Below are 23,072 nucleotides of genomic sequence, written 5' to 3'. Positions count from 1 at the left end.
TTAGCGCTATCATTGCAGGAAAAACCTAATGCAGAATTTTTTTTAAAGCTCTTCAGGTTACAATTCCACTGACATTTTGAAGTCTTTCTGGAATTGTGTAGTGGGGATTCACTTTACTTCTAGTGCCTGGCACTTATGCGATTTGTTACTGTCTGAGAGCAATAAAAGAGAGAGAATGGTAAGCTAACTATATCAAGAGCTGTTAATATGAAGGTTTTCTACACTTTTGTACGGTTTCAGGAATTTAAAGTGGATCTCTTGAAGAGCCCAGGCGGTGGTCTGGGCTTCACGGTGGTGGGTGGAGTTAGCACTACAGGAGGGTGCTACGTTAAAGCCGTGGTGCAGGATCCAGCACTTTCCGACGGACGCCTACACCCAGGTGACAGGCTCATCCAGGTCAGTAACACAGCTAGACACTCAGCTGAGAGAGATATCAACATATTTGACAGGACATGAGAAAAAAACATGCTTAAGTCACACATTATTGTAACAAAACAAATCTTCCACCACTTTCAAAATTGGAAAAAATGCTGGGAAAACCAGTTTAGGATGCAGAAGTGAAATTAACTCTCTATTTCTCATGCTTGAAGTATTGGTCATGACTCTTATATTGAGCATGTTGTTTTGTATCTCATAAAGTGTGTGAGTTTATGTCATTTATGTGATGTTTTATTCTGTATGTTACAGATTTTGTTGATGGTCCTAATTTTACACACGAAAATACTTGTCGTTCCATTAACAATACAAAATCTTAATGGAAAAAAACGTTTGTTACTGTGTGCAGGTGAACGGCCAAGATATGACGGGACTAAGCCATTTCGAGGCAGTGACTTTCCTGAGACAGACGCCCAAAGAGGTGTCAATCAAGGCGAGGCGTTACGGCAGCGCCTGCCAGTCTACTCAGAACCCCCCACAAGAAACAAGAAAGCATGGACCGCCAGATAGCAAACAAGATGTCAAAGGTGCCGATACGCTCCAGGAAAGTCTAAAACCGGTGAGAAAAATGTCACCTCCAATGTTTGGGTAATTTCACCTTGTTGGAGAATTTCACAGGCTTGATAATAACACTGTTGAGATCTCATCAATTGTTAAGTCGGTGGATAGCGAAGTGTGAATTCAGAGCAGATCATCTTGCAGTTGGTACAAACTTCGGTCAAGTTGGAAATACGAGGATGATGCAACCATTATTTCAGGGTTTGAAAAACACATAATTTGTTCAGTGCAGATAAAACTTTGTGTACTGTCTGAATAAGAATGGTCACTGGTTTCCCCAGAAACACATAGTTCTTGCATCTCCCTGATAACACTCTCCTGTCTACCTTGTTCTCCTCAGAAACCTTCCCGTCATTTAGGTGAGAACTCCTCGGAGAGTGCTGTGGATCTGCAGCAGCGCCCGCAGGACTCAGCAGAAGAGGCTGAGGGATCACGTCGATCCGTCAAAGATTTGGTACGGAGTCTGGACACGCCCAAGGCGATCATCAAGCCGTACGAGTACAGTCAACAGAACGGTCAAACAGGGAGACAAGCAGAGGAGGAAAAAGAAGAGCAAGGTCAGAATCAGGACAGGGCAGGTGGTGATGCTGATGTGCACAAGGATGAAACATCAAATGAAGTAAGTGATTTTGTTGTTGATTTTTTTAGCCTGTATTTCTGCTTGTTTGTTGATGTGATCATTAATTGCTCTCTCTTTGTTTTTATATGATCATTGCTTTGTGTGTGTTTTTATGTCTTGATAAGTTGTCCTGTGAAGCTGTTTTGTCTGCTGTGTTGGGTTCATTTCTTTTAAGTCTTCTTCTTTTATCATTTTGCATTAGATACTAGAGGATATCATTGCCTGATTTCTCAGACAGTCTAAGAAAGGTAAATGACATATGTAAACACGGTTCAAAGCTTGCTTTACATCGCTTTGATAACACAAACTAAGCTTGGTTGGTTTATTATACAGTTTAACAATTTACAGCTATTGACTTCTTGATAAATGTGTATTTTCCTTCATCTTCAGACAGGTGTGTTAAGAATTGCGTTGGAAAAGCCTCGGCTGTCTGACAGTCTAGGATTCAGCCTTGTTCATCGCAGACAGAGCGGTCAATCTGGTGTCTTCGTTAAAACTCTGACAACAGGGGGCATCGCAGACACTGATGGACAGCTGAAAGTCGGGGACAGGTTGTTGCAGGTAAGAGAGAGTTAGGACACAATGACCATCAGGGATTCATAAAATGCAGAGGATTAAATTACATATTATTACCCAACTCACATATAGCAATTAACTCTAGTTCAGTGCTGGTAACGCTGTACGCGTTCCCCTTGGTAACAAGGGAGACCACCCTAAAAAAGAGTGATCCATCCCATAATATCAGACCGATGTCCGGTCCAACATCCGTATGCGTGCGCATACGCCGCCATTTGTATCATTCTCTCTCAGCGGTTCAACTGGGAAGGACGCTCCTGATGTACGCTCCTGCTGTCTTCAGCATTTTGTCTTAGTCTTTGGCTTTGGCATCTCCCCTTGGTCGTCGCCTAACTGTTCACCTTTACCTACGCTGTGTGGTGAGATCTTTCCGTTTTGTTATAACTTTAGCGACGTTTTTCGTCGCTCGTTTTGTACTTGTGAAATTTTTCTGAAATTGTTTTTCTTTGAAATTTTTCGTGAGTTCTTTCGCTATGGCGGAGGCTGCGCTTGTTGATAGCGCCAAAAGGAAGCCTAGTTCGAGGCAGGTTTCTGACGATACGCCTCCAAAACGTAGCTCTAGGAGAGAGAAGGGCGCAGGAAAATCCGCGTCTGTTTCTTCTGATTCAACTTCTGTTAAATCTCCCGTGTTAGCAGACGTCAGTTTAACTTCCGGTCAGGCTTGTTTACGTTCTGGCAAGAGTGGTGTTTCGGGCAAAGCTTCTTCTTCTGCTTCTGCTTCTGCTTCTGCCTCAACTTCAGATGGCTGCCCTGGGTTAGCGCCAACTGAAGTTGCGTCTTTATTGTTGACTTTGAGCGCTCAAGTTTCGACACTTGCGTCGGAATTATCTTCCACTAGGGAGGAATTACGAGCGCTTCCGTCTGGTGTTTCTGATGTTCTCTCCTTAGCACAGGTACGGCAGTCTCCTGCAGTTCCGGCTTCGACTTCCGCTTTGCCTTCGGCGACTGTGACTCGGGCGGATGTCCATGCTTCGCAGGATGGGAGTACCAAGTTGGTGTCTCTCCTTTATGGGACACCAGTTCAAGGTATGTCTACACCGCTTGCCGGTGTGCGAGCTCAGGGGGCTCTCTCTGGCGTTGGTAGTCGTGAGAGTTCCCACGAGCAGCGAAAGGACGAACGCCTCCGTACGTCTCTTTATGAGAATATCGGGGACCGTTTTAGTCCTCTTCCGCCCGGGGGGCAGGAAGTGGTCGGTTCTGCCGACGATAAACTGTCTGATGTTCTGCCTCCTGGCTCCGAGCTTGATCTCGAGTCGGAGTGTAGGGCGGAAGACGGGGATGCCTCAGTGGTAGAGGATTCCCAACTGAATTTGCCCGTGAAGCTGTCAGCCGCAGTGGCGCTGGCGGCGGAAACGGCGTTCAGATACTTTCCGGAAGGGGTGGTGAAGGACAAGGCTCAGTTTCACCCACCTCGTTCTGCTTTTGACGATTTCCGGAGTGCTCAGGAGCAACGGCCTCGCTACCGCTTCCGGGAATCGTCAACTATTGCCTATGAAATGGCTAACGTCTTGTGTGGTAAACGCAAACCGGCGGTGCCGTTGTTGGTTCAGCACGGCGAGGCCCCGGAAGACGTTGTCTCTTGGCTGGCTCAGCCTGGGGCTCGGGCTGCTTCCGGTGTTCCGAAGTTCAAGCTCACCCCTTATCCTGTGAATCTGATTGACTCTTTTGCTCTGCCGTCAGGGGCACTTCCGGTGACGCCGGAACTTGCTGCTTTGAGAGAGGACGGGTACAATAGGGATAGAGTTGTCCCATGTACTGACGGTTCTCTCACAGCTGTGGAGGAAGTTGGAAGGTCTTTGCTGGAGCTCACGTCCGTGTCGGAGTCTCTGCAAAGGTCTTTATCCAGATCGATTGCCACATCTCTTGATCCTTTCGAATTTCGGTTTGATGCGTCGCCGACAGATGTTTCAACACTGCTGGCTACTCTGGGCAAGGTGACTAGAGAACAGGTTACTTTGTCTGCCCGGCTGTATACTCACGCGGTGCTTTCAAGGAGATCAGCCTTCTTGACGGGGTCCAGATTTCGGGACACCGCGACTGTGGAGAGGCTGAAGGTCTCCCCTTTTGCTGAGGGGTCTCTCTTAGGGCAGGCGTCTTTCGATGCACTCCAGAAAGAGACGCAGGACGCGCGGGATGTAGCGATCGCGCGTTTGGCTTCACAGGGCTTCCAGAAGCCTCAGGGCAAGTCTCAGACTCAGGCGTTTTCTTCTGCTAAGCCTCAGACGTCTTCGTCAGGTGGTGGGAAGGCCCAGAAGCAGTCATTCTCCTCCAGGGGTAGGGGGCGTGGAGCTCCATACCCTAAGAGGGGTCAGTCTTTCGGGGGTTCCAGGGGGTCGGGGCGTAAGCCTCACCCCCAATGAAACTTCCCCGAACAACACATCCCGGTGGCCCTCGCGCTAGTTGTAGCGGGCGGCCCGTCCAGGGCCCTTTCTTCCTGGCTGCAACTGGTGGCCAGCAAGTGGGTCACGGGGATAGTGTGTTCGGGGTTCCGGCTTCTCTGGTCAGGGCAGAAGGCTCCCCTGGTCAGGATAATCCCGCCCTGCAGGGCGCCAAAGGATTTGGTGGCACGGAACGCGGTCCAGGAGGAGGTCTCGGCTCTGCTGCTCAAGGGAGCTATAGAGGAGGTCCTGGACGCGCGGTCCCCGGGGTTTTACGGCAGACTTTTTGTAGTGCCGAAAGCCTCGGGGGCGTGGAGGCCGGTGTTAGATCTTTCTCCTTTGAACAAGTTTCTGAGAGTAATCAAGTTTACCATGGAAACTCCAACTTCGGTTCGGGAGGCCTTACGGCCGGGAGATTGGGCAACGTCGATCGATCTTACAGACGCTTACTTTCACGTCCTCATACATGTCGCGGACAGGAAGTGGCTTCGCTTCCCTTGGGGCGGCAAAGCTTACCAGTTCAGGGCTCTGCCGTTCGGCCTGTCTTTAGCTCCGTGGATTTTCACGATTGTGGTCAGGCAGCTTTGCGCTCTTGTGAGACAGGAAGGCATCCGTCTCAGAGCATACCTGGACGATTGGTTAATCCTTCACCAGAACAGGGGGCTTTGCGAGGCTCATACGCACAGGGTGCTGAGCCGGGCGGCACAGCTGGGTTTCTCTGTCAACCTGACAAAATCCGAGTTGGAACCATCCCAGACGTTTACTTACCTGGGCATGGAATTCGACACGCTTCGGTGGTCTGTCCGTCCGTCTCAAAGGCGGATCGACAAGCTTCAGGGTCTGATTCGGTCTCTCTACGGAGAGAATCACGCCAGTGCAAGGGTTCTGACTTCGGTTCTGGGTCAGATGGAATCCATGGCTTCCCTCATTCCGTTGGGCAGGGTTCACAAGAGGCCTTTTCAGGCCTCCCTGCAGTCAAGGTGGGATCAGACATCCCAGGACTGGAGTGCTCCAATCGCACTGGGAACTTGGTTTCAGCAGACCACAGGTGTTTGGCTTCTTCTGGATTTGTTCCGGGGTGTTCCCATTGTTCGTCCACCGCCGGAGAGAGAGTTGTTTACGGACGCATCTCTGACGGGGTGGGGTGCTCATCTGGACGAGCACATGGTTTCGGGAGTTTGGGATTGCTCTCAGGCCTCCCTACATATCAATGTACTGGAGTTGGAGGCCGTTTCCCTGGCGCTTCTAGCGTTCAAGCCTTTCCTGGAGGGCAGTCATGTACGTCTTCACACCGACAACATGTCTGTGGCGTCGTATGTGAACAAGCAGGGGGGGACTCGGTCTCACAGTCTTTCCGACATTGCATGTCGCATTCTCAAGTGGTGTCACGCCCAGCACATTCTGTTGTCAGCAGTGTACTTGAAGGGCAGTCTGAACGTCCTTGCAGACACTTTGAGCAGAGGGGACAGGATTGTTCATTCAGAGTGGACTCTCACACACCAGTCTTTGCAGCGGCTTTGGTCGCAGATCGACAAGCCCAAGATAGATCTCTTTGCGACGAGGTTTTCGGCGAGACTGCCTCTCTTTGTGTCCCCCTTCCCGGATCCTCTGGCCTGGAAGGTGAATGCTCTGGAAGTGGATTGGTCAGATCTTCCGGCGTATGCCTTCCCTCCGTTCTGCCTCTTAGGCAAAGTCCTCAGGAAAGTGGACTTGGAGAAACCAGCGCTGGTTCTGGTCGCTCCTCTGTGGCCAAGCCAGCACTGGTTTCCCGACCTACTGCGTCTAGCAGTTCGGCCCCCAATCCCTCTCGCCCTGAAAAGAGGAGATCTCGTGCAGCCTCGGTCAGGCGTTCAGCACGAGAACCCACAGGTTCTCTTCCCCTACTCTGAGATTCGTTGGACATGCGCATAGAAAATCGACTTCTTCGGTTTACTCATCGCACTGGGCCTCTTGGTCTAGGTGGTGCGCGCTTAACGGGGTTAAACCTCTTTCTCCTAGGTCTATTCAGGTAGCCAACCATCTGTCTTGGTTGGCTGATCAGGGGGCTTCTCCCTCTTCTATTAGGGTCCGGAGGTCGGCGATCTCTTCGACCCTCGCGCAATTAGGCCACAAAATTTCGCTCGGAGGGGTTATCGCTAGTGTTATTAAGGGGGCTGCCCTTTTAGCAGCTCGTTCAAAATCGCTTCTCCCTGCATGGGATTTGTTCCTGGTCTTACGTTTCTTAGCCTCGGATGAGTTCGAGCCTCTTTTGTCAGCCACTTTGGCCGATTTGACGCGTAAGACTGTGTTTTTAACGCTTCTCTCTACTTCTAGGAGAGGTAGTGAGGTGCATTCTTTGTCGGGTTTAGACAAGGATATTGCGTTCGAGAAGGACGGTTCCATTTCTCTCAAATTTGTTCCCGGCTTTCTCGCGAAAAACCAGAAACCTGGCCAGCTTTCTCCAATCTTGCGCATTCCACCCTTGAGCAAGATTTTGGCTCCTGGAGATCCCGATATTGCAAATTGTCCTGTGAGAGCTCTCCGATGTTACCTGTCTCGAACTCGGCCTGTTAGGTCAGAAAGTCAAAAGCTTCTTTTCATATCTTTAAACACGGCTAGGTGTAAGGATATAGCGAAGGTGACTCTGGCCAAATGGATCTCCACTCTGATCAAACGAGCATATGCCTGGTGGCTAGTGCAGTCGGGTGATGATAGGGCAGTTTTGCCTCTCACCGCGGCTAGAACCCATGAGGCGAGAGCCTGGGCATCCTCAGTGGCAGTTCTTCGGTCCGGCAAGCTAGCCGAGGTACTGGAAGCTGCGTATTGGCGCTCTGAGGACGTTTTCGTCAACTTTTACCTCAGAGACGTCGCTTCTGTCAGACAGGATGGAAGCTCCGCGCTGCCTGCCATGGTAGCGGCGGGACAAGTCCTGCGTGCTTAGTTTTGGTAAGTACCCACCACCTATAGTAGCAATCTGCTATATGTGAGTTGGGTAATAATATGTAATTTAATCCAAAATTTTAATAATAAATTTTCATTTAATTAATATACTTACCCAACTCACATCGTTTAAACCCTCCCGCCTCCCCGCTGTGGTGGTATTGGGTTCTAAAAAAGTAGTGAGTTGGGCTTCGTTCGAATGATACAAATGGCGGCGTATGCGCACGCATACGGATGTTGGACCGGACATCGGTCTGATATTATGGGATGGATCACTCTTTTTTAGGGTGGTCTCCCTTGTTACCAAGGGGAACGCGTACAGCGTTACCAGCACTGAACTAGAGTTAATTGCTATATGTGAGTTGGGTAAGTATATTAATTAAATGAAAATTTATTATTAAAATTTTGGATTCTGTACCTGGTATATTACAGAAAAAGGCTGCAGTGTCTCTGGGTACAGGTGTGGAGTTTGGATTGAGGGGATTAAAGGCTACCAGAAAGCAAAGGTTTTTTTTTTTCTGTGTGCATCTTTTGTGATCAAAGTGAAGCATGAAAGAATGATACCAGTAAGTAAAAGGTACAGTGAGGGGACTAAAAAAAACACACACGCACGCATGCACGCACACACACACACAGTGCACGCAACACACACACACACACACATACACACACACACACATACATACATACATACATACATACATACATACATACACATATATATATATATAAACAAGGCGGTGCAGATATGGGAATGTTTCTGCTGTATAATCTGCATTAAATAACATATTCTTACTCCGAATCACATTAGCATTGAGTCACCTGAGATGCTTATCACTGAAAAACGCTTACCCGGCTAAAAATTTTAAAGGGAAGCAACCCCATCACCAAAACGAAAGTGAAAGTAGCTTGGTAATGGGCCAGCACACTGGGAGTTACCTCCCATACGGGTGTGTGCCACGTCACTTCCTCTAGGAACACGTGCCTATTCTCATACGTCTTTTTCACCTCGGAGAGGACGGTTCACTTTTTGACGCTCTGTGGCTGACCTTGTGTGTTTGAGTGACACCCGCCGGCCACGTTACCCAGCTTTTCTGCTCGCCTTGCCTTCAGTTTGGTGAGCTCGTTCCCGTTTGTTGTTGGTTGTTTGCGCTGTTTTCGTTACTGTACGTTGTCCGTTTTTTGCGGACTTGTGTGTCAGTGACTTGCGTGTTTCGCCATTTTGTTGTGTGAGTTAGTTAGCTAGCTCGTATGACTTTGCTCGTAGCTCTGCGTGCCCCTTTTCTGTGTTGGGCAAGTGTAGCTATAGTATTTTGTTGACGCGAAAGTGTGTGTGTTTACTGTGTTTTCAGTCGTTTAGACTTACGTTTCAGTAAATTTTTTCGCGTTGCCACGTGTTGTTGACCGGCGTGTCAGTGACTTGCGTGTTTCGCCATTTTGTTGTGTGAGTTAGTTTTCTGGCTCGTGTGACTTTGTTTGTAGCTCTACGTGCCTCTGTTTTTGTGGGGCAAGTTTAGCTATCGTATTTTGTCGACGCGAAAGAGTGTGTGTTTACTGTGTTTTCAGTCGTTTAGACTTACGTGTCAGTAAATTTTTTCGCGTTGCCACGTGTTGTTGACTTGTGTGTCAGTTACTTGCGTGTTTCGCCATTTTGTTGTGTGAGTTAGTTTACTAGCTCGTGTGACTTTGTTTGTAGCTCTACGTGCCTCTGTTTTTGTTAGGCAAGTGTAGCTATCGTAATTTGTTGACGCGAAAGTGTGTGTTTTTACTGAGTTTTTAGTCGTTTAGACTTACGTTCAGTAAAATGTTTTCGCGTTGTTTACATGGATTTGACAGCATGTCTGATTCAGACAAGCGCTGTGGCAAGTCGGACCCCAAGGGGAAATCTAAGCCTTTGGCTTCTTCTTAAGCAGTTTTACTTGTACAGACCAAGAACGTAGCACTTTGTTGTCTTTACCTATTTCGGCGCCTTGCGCTGTTACTACTTCTGCTATCTTTTGCGGCGCCTAGCGCTACTGTTACGTCTGCTCCGGTTCTCTACTACGGAGACTTCGTCCTTGTTGTTAGCACCTGTGCAGGGTGCGTTGGTTCCTTTCTGTTTTAGACACTGGTTCCGGAAATCCGCAGCTTGGTGCAGGCAGAGTTCCAGCGTTCCGTCGCCAGTTGTTTGGCGTTTCCGGCATCTGGCAGTGACGTCCGGGCGTTGGCTTCCGTGTCTTTGCCTTCCATTTCCGGTTTGGAGCAGCGTCCTCCCTCTTCAGCTGCGGCTGGTAAGCAGAGCTGGTCCGATAGCCCTCGTGAGGCGCCTGGACGTTCTCTCTCGGGAGACAGCTCTTTCGCTTCGGGTCACGACCGATACCATGCTGATCTTTCATTTCCGGCGATAACCTACGAGGCCCCGGATTTGATCGAACAGCGGCGGCAGTCGGTTTCGGCTGCCGCATTTCCGGCACTTGCCGGAAGTGATGATCCGTCCGCTCCGGCACGCTACGGCGGTCGCGGCAGGATGGAGTATTCACTGACTTCCGGTCCTTCCGGATCGCGAAGTCAACCAGTGCAGCCTTCGTTTCCGCATTGCGCGGTTCCGTCGGCTACACTACCGGCTCTCGCCGGAAGTGATGATCCGTCCACGCAGGCACGCTACGGCGGCTGCGGCAGGATGGAGTATTCACTGACTTCCGGTCCTTCCGGATCACGAAGTCAACCAGTGCAGCCTTCACTTCCGCATTGCGCGGTTTCCGATGGCTACACTTCCGGTTTCGGCCGGACACGCTGCTTCCTCTTCTGGTGCTTCCTTCCGGATACCAGTGGGTGGATTCCAGCGTACGCCTTCTGGCCTGTTAGTGCCTAGGCTTGAGCAGGCATCACTCCACTCTGATGGGGGAGTGACGTCATCTCATCCAGCTCCGGTTTTTCCGGATAGTCGTCCTGCCTACCCTTTACCTTCACAAGGTTCTGGGCTGCAGGATGATGTTCGTGCACAGGCATTTCCGGTTTCCGGTTTGCCAGGGCATGCTTCTGCTTCCGGAACTGGTGTTTTTGGTTTCAGTGCAGCCTTCGCTTCCGCATTGCGCGGTTCTGCCGGCTGCACTACCGGCACTCGCCGGAGGTGATGATCCGTCCACGCAGGCACGCTACGGCGGCTGCGGCAGTATGGAGTTTTCACTGACTTCCGGTCCTTCCGGATCACGAAGTCAACCAGTGCAGCCTTCAATTCCGCATTGCGCGGTTTCGTCGACTACACTTCCGGTTTCGGCCGGACACGCTGCTTCCTCTTCTGGTGCTTTCTTCCGGATATCAGAGGGTGGATTCCAGCGTACGCCTTCCGGCCATTTAGTGCCTAGGCTTGAGCAGGCATCACTCCACTCGGATGGGGGAGTGACGTCAGCTCATCCAGCTCCGGTTTTTTACGGATGGTCGTCCTGCCTACCCTTACCTTCACAAGGTTCTGGGTTGCAGGATAATGTTCGTGCACAGGCATTCCGGTTTCCGGTTTGCCAGGGCATGCTTCTGCTTCCGGAACTGGTGGTTTTGGTCATGGTTCCATGTGTGACTATTCTGATGCTCCATCAGTGGTCAACGAGGAGTCTCGGGGCGTGTTTCCGTCGAAGCTCAAGTCTGTTCTTGACATCGCGGCGGAAGTAGCGTCTCGTTTTTGCCCCGAAGGGGTGGTGGCTGCGGACTCTTCCGCTCCGTTCGATCCTTCGGCCATGGCGGACTTCCGGCCGGCACAGGAAGATGTTTCTTCCTTCCGGTTCGCCGAGTCTCCGTCAGTGGCTTACCAACTTTCGCATTCGCTGGTTCGTCCAGCACATGCGGGGAGTGGTATTCGGCCAGTGCCTGTTCCGTTACTGCTTCCTTTTGGTCCAGTTCCGGAATCAGCTCAGCAGTGGGTGGCGTCGGCTTCTCAAGCCTCTTCCTTTGTGCCTACGGGCAATAGGAAGCTTAGCTTGCCCACTCAGAGCCAGAGCTGGCTGGCGTCTTTTGCACTCCCTAGGGCTACCCTTCCGGTTCCCCGGGAATTGCTGCCTCTTCTGGCTAAACCGATCAAGCTTGATCTGGTTCTGCCGGTTTCTGAGGCTTCCCTCCTCTCTGCTGAGGAGGTTGGACGTCGGCAGATCGAACTGTCCTCTGTTGCGGAGACTCTTGTTCGGACTCTGTATCGGGCATTGATCGATTCGCTGGTTCCTTTCACTCTCAGTGAAGAACAAAATGCGGACGATGTCTCTGCGCTTTTTACCGCCTTGGCCAAGGTCAATGAGGAACAATTGCGTCTTTCCTCTCTACAGTACACCCAAGCGGTCCTCTGTAGGAGGGATCTCTTCCTCTCGCAGTCCCAGTTCACGGAGCTGGCTACTAGGGAGACCTTGAGAGTCTCCCCGGTCTCAGAGGAATCTCGCTTCTGTTCTCTGGCAATGGATGCCAGACAGAAGGAGATTCAGTCGAACAAGGACAGTCAGTTCCTCGACTTCACTCTGCAGGGGGTGAAACAGTCTAAGCCTTCTAAGCAAAAGCAGGCTCAGACATTGTCGAACCTCAAGCCAGCTCAGAAGCGGCAGGCTCTGCCGGTCGCTCGTGGCAGGAAGAAGAGGACGGCATCGGGGAGGGGGTGCGGCGGCTCTGGGAGTAAGCCACACCCCCAATGAAGCGCTCCCGATCTCACCCCCCTCCCGCCTTCCACCTTGGTGATGGCGGGAGGCCCCTCCCGTGCGCTTTCTCGTTGGATGTTGGTAGTAGACAGCCAATGGATTGTGGGAGTGGTGAGATCGGGCTTCCGCCTGCTCTGGCGGGAGGAAAAGGCGCCTCTTACCCGAGTGCCACCGCGGTTCAAGCCCATCTTCTCGCAGGAAGCATGTTCCGTCTTGCAGTCGGAAATTGCCTCCCTGGAGCAGAAGGGCGCGGTGGAGAGAGTTCGGGTCCATAGCTCCCTGGGATTTTAGGGCGTCTTTTCGCCGTTCCCAAAGCGTCAGGAGGACGGCGTCCCGTGTTGGATTTATCTCTCCTCAACACTTTCTTGAGTGAGATAAAAGACAAGATGGAGACGCCAGCCTCGGTCCGAAACTCTCTCCGCCCAGGAGACTGGGTGACCTCGATCGATCTCACGGACGCATACTTTCATTCTTATGCATCCGGCCGACCGGAAATGGCTTTGTTTCCGGTGGGGAGATCAGATCTACCAGTTTCGCGCACTCCCTTTCGGGCTGTCCCTCGCACCATGGATTTTCACCATGGTGGTGAGACAGGTCTGTGCACTGGTGAGGTCCTAGGGTATCCGCCTGCGGGTTTATCTGGACGACTGATTCATCATGAACCAGTCCCAGAGCGGCTGTTCGCAAGATACCCTGATGGTTCTTCGAGAATCCAACTTGTTGGGGTTCTCGATCAACCAGGAAAAGTCGGAGCTGACCCCGTCACAGACATTCACTTATCTGGGGATGTCTTTCGACACGGTCGCGTGGACTGTCCAGCCTTCTCAGAGAAGGGTGCACAAGCTCCAAGCTCAGATTTGCTCCACTTTGCCTCTCCTGATGGTTTCCATCCGTCTGGACTTGGTGGCTCGCTCGCATAGAGCGTCCACCTCGTCAGTTTATGCTTCCCACTGGAAGGCATGGACTGCCTGGTGTTCAGCTACAGGGGTGAGTTCGGTGGCTCCGCGCTCTATTCAGGTCGCCAACCGCCTCTCTTTCATGTTTTCGCAGGGCGCCTCAGGCTCCTCGTTGAGGGTCCGGCGCTTCGCTATCTCGGCGACTCTTAAGCAGATCGGTCGGTCTGTTCGAGTCGGGGGCGTTATAGCTGCAGTCATTAAAAGGGCTGCTCTTAAGGAAGCGAAAGCTCGTTTGCCCGCTCCCAAGTGGGACTTGTTTTTAATCCTGGAATTCCTACGTTCTGCGGATTTTGAGCCTTTGAGCGAGGCCATTCTGTTCAATGTCACTCGCAAAGCGCTGGTTCTTCTTTTGTTGGCAACGGCCCGACGGGGTAGCGAGGTCCACGCCCTGTCGGGTCAGCCTGGAGATATCTCCTTTTAGTCGGACGGTTCCGCATCTTTGCGTTTCCGGCCCGATTTCCTGGCCAAGAATCAGTCTTCGGGGCAGGCCTCTCCGCTGGTTAGAGTCAAGGCTCTGATCAGCGCGTTGGCCCCGGATGACCTTGATTCGGTCAATTGCCTTGTGAGGGCTCTTCGTCTGTACTTAGCCCGGACTCAGCCGTTTCGGTCTAGTTCTCAGAAGTTGCTGTTTATCTCGCCCTTTTCTAGGCGTGAGTAAGATTTGTCGAAGGTATCGTTGGCCCGGTGGGTGTCCTCGCTCATTAAGCAAGCTTATGAGTGGAGTCGCACAAAGAGGGGGGGGTCATGCCCTCCTTGCCACTTGACTCGGCCCGAGCCCATGAAATGAGGGTGTGGGCATCCTCTCTGGCAGTACTGCGCTCCAGATGTCTAGAGGAGGTGCTGACAATTGCGTTTTGGCGTTCTGAAGATGTTTTCATAAACTTTTATCTTCGGGACGTCTCGGCTCTTCGACAGGATGGCTCCAGAGGCCTTCCAGCTCTCATAGCAGCAGGTCAGTTCCTGTCCAGAACTTGATGGTGAGTTTTGATTCATTTCTAGCCCACCGCCTTGTTGATGTTATCTGCTAATGTGATTCGGAGTAAGAATATGTTATTTAATGGAAAATTTCCTAGATAAATTTTCATTTAATTAATATACTTACCCGAATCACATACTGTATTCCCTCCCACCTGCCCCGCGTATGGTTTTAAGATTTTTAAAGCCGTATGAGAATAGGCACGTGTTCCTAGAGGAAGTGACGTGGCACACACCCGTATGGGAGGTAACTCCCAGTGTGCTGGCCCATTACCAAGCTACTTTCACTTTCGTTTTGGTGATGGGGTTGCTTCCCTTTAAAATTTTTAGCCGGGTAAGCGTTTTTCAGTGATAAGCATCTCAGGTGACTCAATGCTAATGTGATTCGGGTAAGTATATTAATTAAATGAAAATTTATCTAGGAAATTTTCCATTACGGCCCTTTACATGTTCCTGACTTGTTGACTGGCAGTGACTGTGTGCAGGTGAATGGAGTGTCGCTGATAGGATGCAGTCCTACCAAAGCCATCCGCATTCTCAAGGAGTTATCAGGCAGTGTGGTACTCACAGTATCCAGGTATGTGTAACTTGTGTGTGCTTTTTACCATGCTACCATGTTTGAACTGGTATTGGAACTCAGGGAGAGATAGTGCAGGAAAGCCATTTTGTTACAAGTTGCAGCAGCTGTCATTCAGTACTGATGTTCAGTATGGCAATGGCACTTCCAGAACCATCTGCAAATTTAGTATACCTGCGTTTGCCGTTTTTGATGGTTGTGTGACTGATACCAGGTCTTTCTGTTAATAAGAAGGAAACTGATAAAACCTCAGACAACTGAATAAATCCAAAAACAAAGAGACTGCCAACATTCCAAAATTCAGAATAAAAAAACAAGAAAGGTAGGTTGTTGGAACGTTTGTTATTGACAAAACAATACATTCACAGATATTTCGACCCAACGGTCTTTTAAGGGAACAGATTTTTTTATGTTTTGTCAATAATAAATGTTTCAACAACCTACCTTTCTTGTTTTTTGATGCTCAGACAACTGAGCAAATTTGTTTCTTTGAGATACAGATTTAGGCAAAGAGTTTTCTAATCTCAGGGACACAATTGCCTTTCGTAAGACAAATAGATCCTAAGGATGTAGTCTCACAGTATGTGACTTTATCTGAATGTTGTGAAAACAAAATCTCTTCAAAGACTTGAAATCAATGATTTGTGCAGGTCACCTGAGAGACACTTAGACAGTGATGATGGATCTTCTTCAAAACCTGGGGCAGACATGGACCTTGATGGCAGTATCAACCTCTCCCTCACCCCCAGCGATTCAGCCAACAGCAGCGACGTCACTGATGACGATATTAATAACATCCTCGATGAAGCCATGAACTTCCTAGAGAATGAAGATGACGGTGGATTAGACACACCCGTCAGTACCAGCAGGGATATAATGACGCCAACACCCGGCAGAGACGAACAGAGCACACCCACACCAAGAAGTGGCATTCCATCACCCCCCAAACCTAAACCTCAGGGGAACCGGGATTTTGATTCTTCTGTGCAGCTAGGAGAAACAGTGGACAGTGGTAATCCCAAATTTGTGAAGGCAAGTGAAGGAAGCTCCAAATCTGCAGAAAAGAACAATGAAGACTTTAGATCTGAACAGAATACAGCGGATGATAACAACAGCGGTGACCAAGATGACACGTTTACTGGTTATGTACGAAAGATTCCATCGGTGGAGGTGCCTGATGATATGAGCGAGGAATGGTTTGCGTCGTTGCCTGTGCTGATGGTGGGGGAGGGGGAGGAGGAGAGAACAACAAACTTGTTGCAGCAGCTGGCTGATGCTGTGGAACTGGAAGAACCTATGTTGGAGTTTCAGGTCAGTCTTACAGTCTTGAGAAGATTAACCTGTTTGCTGTGGTCAGTCTTACAGTCTTGAGAAGATTAACCTGTTTGCTGTGGTCAGTCTTATAATCTTCAGAAGATTAACCTGTTTGCTGTGGTCAGTCTTACAGTCTTGAGAAGATTAACCTGTTTGCTGTGGTCAGTCTTACAGTCTTGAGAAGATTAACCTGTTTGCTGTGGTCAGTCTTACAGTCTTGAGAAGATTAACCTGTTTGCTGTGGTCAGTCTTATAATCTTTAGAAGATTATAATGAAGATTGTTTTGTTCACTTTTTGGTGTCAGCACTTGTTACTGAAGTCATGTCTGGATGTGTCTTGTAGAGGCTGCTTCTTTGTGATATAGACTTGCTGAGCCACTGTAAAAATGAAATCTTTCTCTTCTGACATAAACTGTTAGGTTTTCACATTTCTCAGTGTGGTAATGTTAAATCATTCTTGTTGTTCTGTCAGTTACCTGTTCAAGTGTGGAAAAAAACCATAACCAGGAGAGATTTCAAGATCTGCAATGCAATTGGTGTCAACTGTATAGTGTCTCAGATTTTTGTGTTGCAAATCTTCTTATCCTGAATACTTCAACAGCTTCATGTGTGTACATATAAACTTGGCCAACAAATTATTGCAACAATTTTTGCACGCTAAGAAAAGCATTAAAACACAATTCATTTTAGTTGAACTTTATATGCTCAAAAAGGTAATTATGTAAGCTGTACATATCATTTGTCCGATTGATGGTACTTTATATGGGCATCCCGTGACAGCCTGTCAAACAAGGTCACCCCTAAAATCGACCTGACAAAAACCATAGCCCCGTATTTTAAAATCTGCAAAAAATCAGAATATGCACAAACCAAACACTTCTGACAACCATTGGCAAGGCCATTCAATTTCCTGTTCAAAACATTTTGTTTTATGCACCTGACTTCTTTAGTCTTTATGTAGCCTTGTATCAAAGGCAGTAGGTGTCAACTGTTTCAGAGGCCAAAAAAAGCACGTTTTGCGGCCATTTTTGACGGGGTCCTCCACCCAAAGAGCCATATCTGCTCAAGTTCTCAATGATTTGCTTTGGAAATTTCAGAAGTTATTACCAATAGGCTGACCTAAATGTGTGGTGCTTTTTGCCAATGTGTATAATAAGCGTGTCGTATTACGTAAATTTTCCGAAAGAACTAAACAAATATTCATATTAATTCAGGGTTTTAGGTTAAAAAATCGTGACTTTGCATGCTAAGCAAAAAATGGTTGGAGCAATAGGTGCAAAGGTTTGAGGCAGATCCAAGTGCTGGTTTACATTTGTTGGAGATGGGAACGCGCAAGAAAATGTATCGATCACCGTCCTTGGTAATGCGTACAGTAGCTGTGGAGATAAACTGTCCTTGGCCTGTGCTTCCTTCGCTGCGGGTCACAAAAGCGCAACACAGCAAGCACAGCGATCCGAGACAGGCGAGTAAGCACAGGCCCAGGACTGTTAGTCTCCACGGGTAGTGTACTCAGTACCACTGACGGTGATCGATAATTTTTCATGCGTGTTCCCATCTCCAGCAAATGTAAACCAGCACTCGGATCTGCCTCAAACTTTGGCACCTATTGCCTCATCCAGATTGTGCAATGCAAAGTCACAATTTTTTAACCTAAAACCCTGAATTAATATGAATATTTGTTTAGTTCTTTCGGAAAAGTTACGTAATACGACACGCTAAGTATGCACATTCGCAAAAAGCTACACACATTTTTGTCAGCCTATTGGTAATAACTTCTGAAATTTCCAAAGCAAATCATTAAAAACTTGAGCAGATATGGGTCTTTCTCAAAAAAGGTGTACCAAATGTGTGACACAGACTCAAACAAATAAAATCGTCCAAACATTATCATTTTTGGGGCTTATATAGTTTAAATATTCCTTTATCTGAAAATGTAAGAAAGAAAGCTGTCAGACATAGCATTTTTGAGTTATGAACTGTTGAATGCCATCATTGTCAATACCTTAGTCGTGTAACGTGGAAACCAAACAGTCATTATAATCATGGAAGACAACCAGAACATGAAGTGTTCATATGATGTTTTTTGTTTTGTTATGTTTAAATGCAGGGTGGTAAAGCATGAAAACTAACTTTTTGACAATGTGGTTATTTGTATGTGAAGTAATTAATGCATGTGTACAGAATTTTCGCATGACCCTAGCACCTAAACATTTTTCGTTGATATCAGAAAAGCCTCATTGATAACTAAGGGCTTCAGACATACACAAAACAATACAAACTGTGAAACAGCAAATTGTTAAAGAAAAAATGAAACCAAATGATCTGCTGCCATCTGCTGCTTTATATTAAAAGAAAACATTACAAATGTCACGTGGAAACCAAAATGACGGAAAAATCAAAATGATAACCTGAAGTCAACTTGGCCAAAAAATTATTGCAACAAATTTCAAACCCAAAGTAAAGCATTAATCCCCGTGTCATTTTATTAACACTTTATATGCCAGAGAAGGTCGTTCACTTAACCTTCAGGATCACCATTTGGATTAAATATTTCTTTTACAGGGATCATGTGACCGCCGCTCAAGTAAGGGTACCCTCAAAATCGACCATACAAAAACGGAAGAGCCGAATGAAAAATCGACAAAAAATCACAATAGGCAAAACTTTGCAACTTTGACATACGAGAAGAAAGTCAAACCAATTATCTACCCTGAACAGATTGTTTTGCTACCTTGCGTATTTCGCGTGCTAAGCTATTCCTACTGATGCAGGTGTCGATCGCAAGAGCGGTCAAAAACGGGACTTTTTGCATCATTTTCTAGGGGTATCATGACAAAACAGTCTGCACTTTAGCAATGACTTGGTGGATTGCTTTGAAACTTGTAGAATATTTTACCAACATACTAGAGATACTTCGAGCGAAATGATGGATTGTTTCAGGTGTTTGTTAAAATGTTATGCAATTTTTCGAAAGAAGTTTTTAATCTTGTCATAGGATTGTTCCCTTGGGTCCAAAAAATTTATGACTTTGCATGTCTTTTAGAAAAATGATTGATACACACACTGCTAAAGTTTTATGTGCGTGTATGCACTGACACAAATTTGCTGGACCAGTAAACACGCTACATATTTAAGCGATGATTCTGGTGCCACAGCGATGCCCAGCCAAGCGTGACCGTAGCATGTTTTAAGAGGCACGCAGCGATAACAGCTGTAAGCGCGAAACAGCGTGAACGTTACATTTTTTCCTCGTGTGTTTGCATGACTAGCAAATTAACGCTAGCAGCTACACGCAAATGAAACTTAGAGAGAATCTGTATCAATCATTTATCTGTAGATATGCAAAGTCATGAATTTTTTGGACACAAGTAAAATCCTATGACAAGTTTAACAACATTTTTCGAAAAATTGTGTCACATCTGGATAAATAACCGTAACGATCCAAACTTTTGCACGAAGTATCTCTTGTATGTTGGTAAAATATTCTGAAAGTTTCAAAGCAATCCACAAAGTCATTGCTAAAATGTAGCGCTTTTTGACATGATACCTATACAAATTGACGTAAAACGTTCCGTTTTTTACCGCTCTTGCGATCGACACCTGCATCATTAGGAATAGCATAGCACGCGAAATACACAAGGTAGCAAAACAAAATAATCTGTTCAGGGTAGATAATTGGTTTGACTTTCTTCTCGTATGTCAAAGTTGCAAAGTTTTACCTATTGTGATTTTTTTGTCGATTTTTCATTCGGCTCTTCCGTTTTTGTCTGGTCGATTTTGAGGGTACCCTTACTTTAGCGGCGGTCACGTGATCCCTGTAAAAGAAATATTTAATCCAAAAGGTGATCCTGAAGGTTAAGTGAACAGCCTTCTTTGGCATATACAGTTTTAATTAAATGACACAGGAATTAATGCTTTACTTTGGGTTTGAAATTTGTTGCAATAATTTTTTTGGCCAACTTTAGTAAAGATGTTTGTTTTTAATCTTGAGCACTTCACAATGAATACATGGGAAAAAAGACTAATGTAAGTGCTAAAATGAAGTAAATTAATCAATTAATAAGCAATATTAGCTGCATCTGATTATATTCGTAACAGAGGCGAAAGACGTAGGAAGCGAAATTTGAATAGAGCAATATGGCGATTCAGGCAGTCACATGTGCTCAAAACTGTGTCAGGATTAATCCCCATGTGTGTTTAGCTATACGCGAAAGGAAAGAGTTCTCAGGAGTTGGTATAACTGACAATGTATGTGATTATCGATTTATAATCGTAACAGTCTGCAGTGGAAGCCATGATGGTTAGGTGCAAACTACTTTAACTTTAACATACATTTCGTTGGTTTTTTGGTTAAAATCTTGGATGTACAGATCCCTCAGATGTGTGTCGTGTGCAAAACAAACAAGTCACGTAAGGCGAAAATACAATATTTAGTCAAGTAGCTGTCGAACTCACAGAATGAAACTGAACGCAATGCCATTTTACTCGTAGCATCGTCAGGCCACCGCTCATGGCAAAGGCAGTGAAATTGACAAGAAGAGCGGGGTAGTAGTTGCGCTAAGAAGGATAGCACGCTTTTCTGTACCTCTCTTTGTTTTAACTTTCTGAGCGTGTTTTTAATCCAAACATATCATATCTATATGTTTTTGGAATCGGGAACCGACAAGGAATAAGATGAAAGTGTTTTTAAATTGATTTGGACAATTTAATTTTGATAATAATTTTTATATATTTAATTTTCAGAGCTTGTTTTTAATCCGAATATAACATATTTATATGTTTTTGGAATCAGCAAATGATGGAGAATAAGATAAACGTAAATTTGGATCGTTTTATACATTTTTATTTTTTTTTACAATTTTCCGATTTTTAATGACCAAAGTCATTAATTAATTTTTAAGCCACCAAGCTGAAATGCAATACCGAACCCCGGGCTTCGTCGAAGATTACTTGACCAAAATTTCAACCAATTTGGTTGAAAAATGAGGGCGTGACAGTGCCGCCGCAACTTTCACGAAAAGCCGGATATGACGTCATCAAAGACATTTATCAAAAAAATGAAAAAAACGTTCGGGGATTTCATACCCAGGAACTCTCATGTCAAATTTCATAAAGATTGGTCCAGTAGTTTAGTCTGAATCGCTCTACACACACACACACACACACACACACACACACACACACACACGCACATACACCACGACCCTCGTTTCGATTCCCCCTCGATGTTAAAATATTTAGTCAAAACTTGACTAAATATAAAAAGAAATAGTTCGCATATGACGAGTACCTCCTCGAGCAGACGATCTTTTCGAATGTAGTGAAGTGAAATCGAACAGTGACGTTTATAAGGTTTGAAAACCAGGGCAAATATTTTCACCTTTAAAACATTTCAGCATAATTTACCTTTGCATTATATTTACTTGAAGCTATTTTAAAGCTTCTGTTTGAAAACGAAGTCATTCAAGTCTTAGGAATTTGTGTGAATGAGTTTACTTTTCACCTACTGTTGGCGATGTAACAAACCGGAAGCTGTCGAACGGGTCAAAACACACTTTTTCCAAATATTTTAGTCTTTCACACCACAAAGAAAATCAAAACAGTTTTTGCAGGTTCTACAATGCTTTTATTTCACAATAGCACACAAAGTTTATCTCTAACACTTAATTATTCCCTAAAATAAGCTTTCAAATGGCTGACCCCCCTCTGGTACATGTACACCTTTTGAGAACGAGCCATATGGCTCTTTGAGTGGAGGACCCCCTCAAAAATGGCCGCAAAACGTGCCTTTTTTGGCCTCTGAAACGGTTGACACCTACCGCCTTTGATAAAAGGCTACATAAAGACTAAAGAAGTCAGCTGCATAAAACAAAATGTTTTGAACAGGAAATTGAACGGCCTTTCCAATGGTTGTTAGAAGTGTTTGGTTTGTGCATATTCTGATTTTTTGCAGATTTTAAAATACGGGGCTATGGTTTTTGTCAGGTCGATTTTAGGGGTGACCTTGTTTGATAGGATGTCATGGGATGCCTATACACAGTACCATCAATCGGAAAAATGATATGTACAACTGACATACTTACCTTTTCGAGCATATAAAGTTCAACTAAAATAAATTGCGTTTTAATGCTTTTCTTAGCGTGCGAAAATTGTTGCAATAATTTTTTGCCCAACTTTATATAACACCCTGTATGTTTGCAGAGATTGAGACAACTAAAAGCAACTGACAACTGTGAGGTGGCAAAACTGCTTGAAAACAAACCAAGGAACAGATACAGAAATGTACTGCCATGTAAGTCTTATGCATTTGTACTGAAATCAAGTCTGCCTGGATTCAGTTGATACCCCCCCGCGGGTTAGGAAGAAGAGATTTACCCGATGCTCCCCAGCATGTCGTAAGAGGCGACTAACGGATTCTGTTTCTCCTTTTACCCTTGTTAAGTGTTTCTTGTATAGAATATAGTCAATGTTTGTAAAGATTTTAGTCAAGCAGTATGTAAGAAATGTTAAGTCCTTTGTACTGGAAACTTGCATTCTCCCAGTAAGGTCATATATTGTACTAGGTTGCAAGCCCCTGGAGCAATTTTTTGATTAGTGCTTTTGTGAACAAGAAACAATTAACAAGTGGCTCTATCCCATCTCCCCACTTTCCCCGTCGCGATATAACCTTGAACGGTTGAAAACGACGTTAAACACCAAAGAAAGAAAGAAAGAAAGAAAGATTCAGTTGATTTTGAATGGCTTGCTTGCTGATTGTGCAATTGAAGCATACACCAGAGCCAGCCACAGTGGTGGAGTTTTCAACATACAGCACTGAGGGACAAAATGAAATTAATGTCAGAAGTGCGTTTCCATACGCTCAATATTGGAGTGCTGTTTTGCCATGCTGTGTGCAGAGTGTCATATTGTTCGAAAAGACAGTAATCATGCCTTTAACTGGTTAAAGATGCCTTCCTTCTCACTCTCGTAAATCATCATGTCAGCCACCACAGATCTGTCCAGGCTTTTACACAGGATAAAAGCATCCTTCACTTGAGCACATACCACAATCCAACAGCTCGACTACAGCAGTCCCTGCAATGTACGGCCCCCGGCGTGAGCGGACACCTGACATGT

The 23,072-nt window shown here is 46.4% G+C and overlaps 1 protein-coding gene across 2 annotated transcripts in view; it reads left to right on the top strand.

Annotated features, from left to right (window-relative positions):
• LOC138959374 (tyrosine-protein phosphatase non-receptor type 13-like) overlaps positions 1-23,072 on the top strand; it is a 68,504-nt gene that overhangs the window by 34,057 nt on the left and 11,375 nt on the right. For both annotated transcript variants that reach the window (XM_070330812.1, XM_070330811.1), the window contains exons 28-34: positions 241-396; positions 785-994; positions 1,334-1,612; positions 2,003-2,173; positions 14,551-14,642; positions 15,293-15,953; positions 22,158-22,248. In XM_070330812.1, coding sequence (XP_070186913.1) covers positions 241-396; positions 785-994; positions 1,334-1,612; positions 2,003-2,173; positions 14,551-14,642; positions 15,293-15,953; positions 22,158-22,248 — 1,660 coding nt within the window. The remainder of the gene's footprint in view (positions 1-240; positions 397-784; positions 995-1,333; positions 1,613-2,002; positions 2,174-14,550; positions 14,643-15,292; positions 15,954-22,157; positions 22,249-23,072) is intronic.

The sequence above is a fragment of the Littorina saxatilis genome, linkage group LG2 (genome assembly GCF_037325665.1).
Source record: "Littorina saxatilis isolate snail1 linkage group LG2, US_GU_Lsax_2.0, whole genome shotgun sequence".
Classification (NCBI taxonomy): domain Eukaryota; kingdom Metazoa; phylum Mollusca; class Gastropoda; order Littorinimorpha; family Littorinidae; genus Littorina; species Littorina saxatilis.
This window is presented reverse-complemented; position numbering and strand designations above follow the sequence as displayed.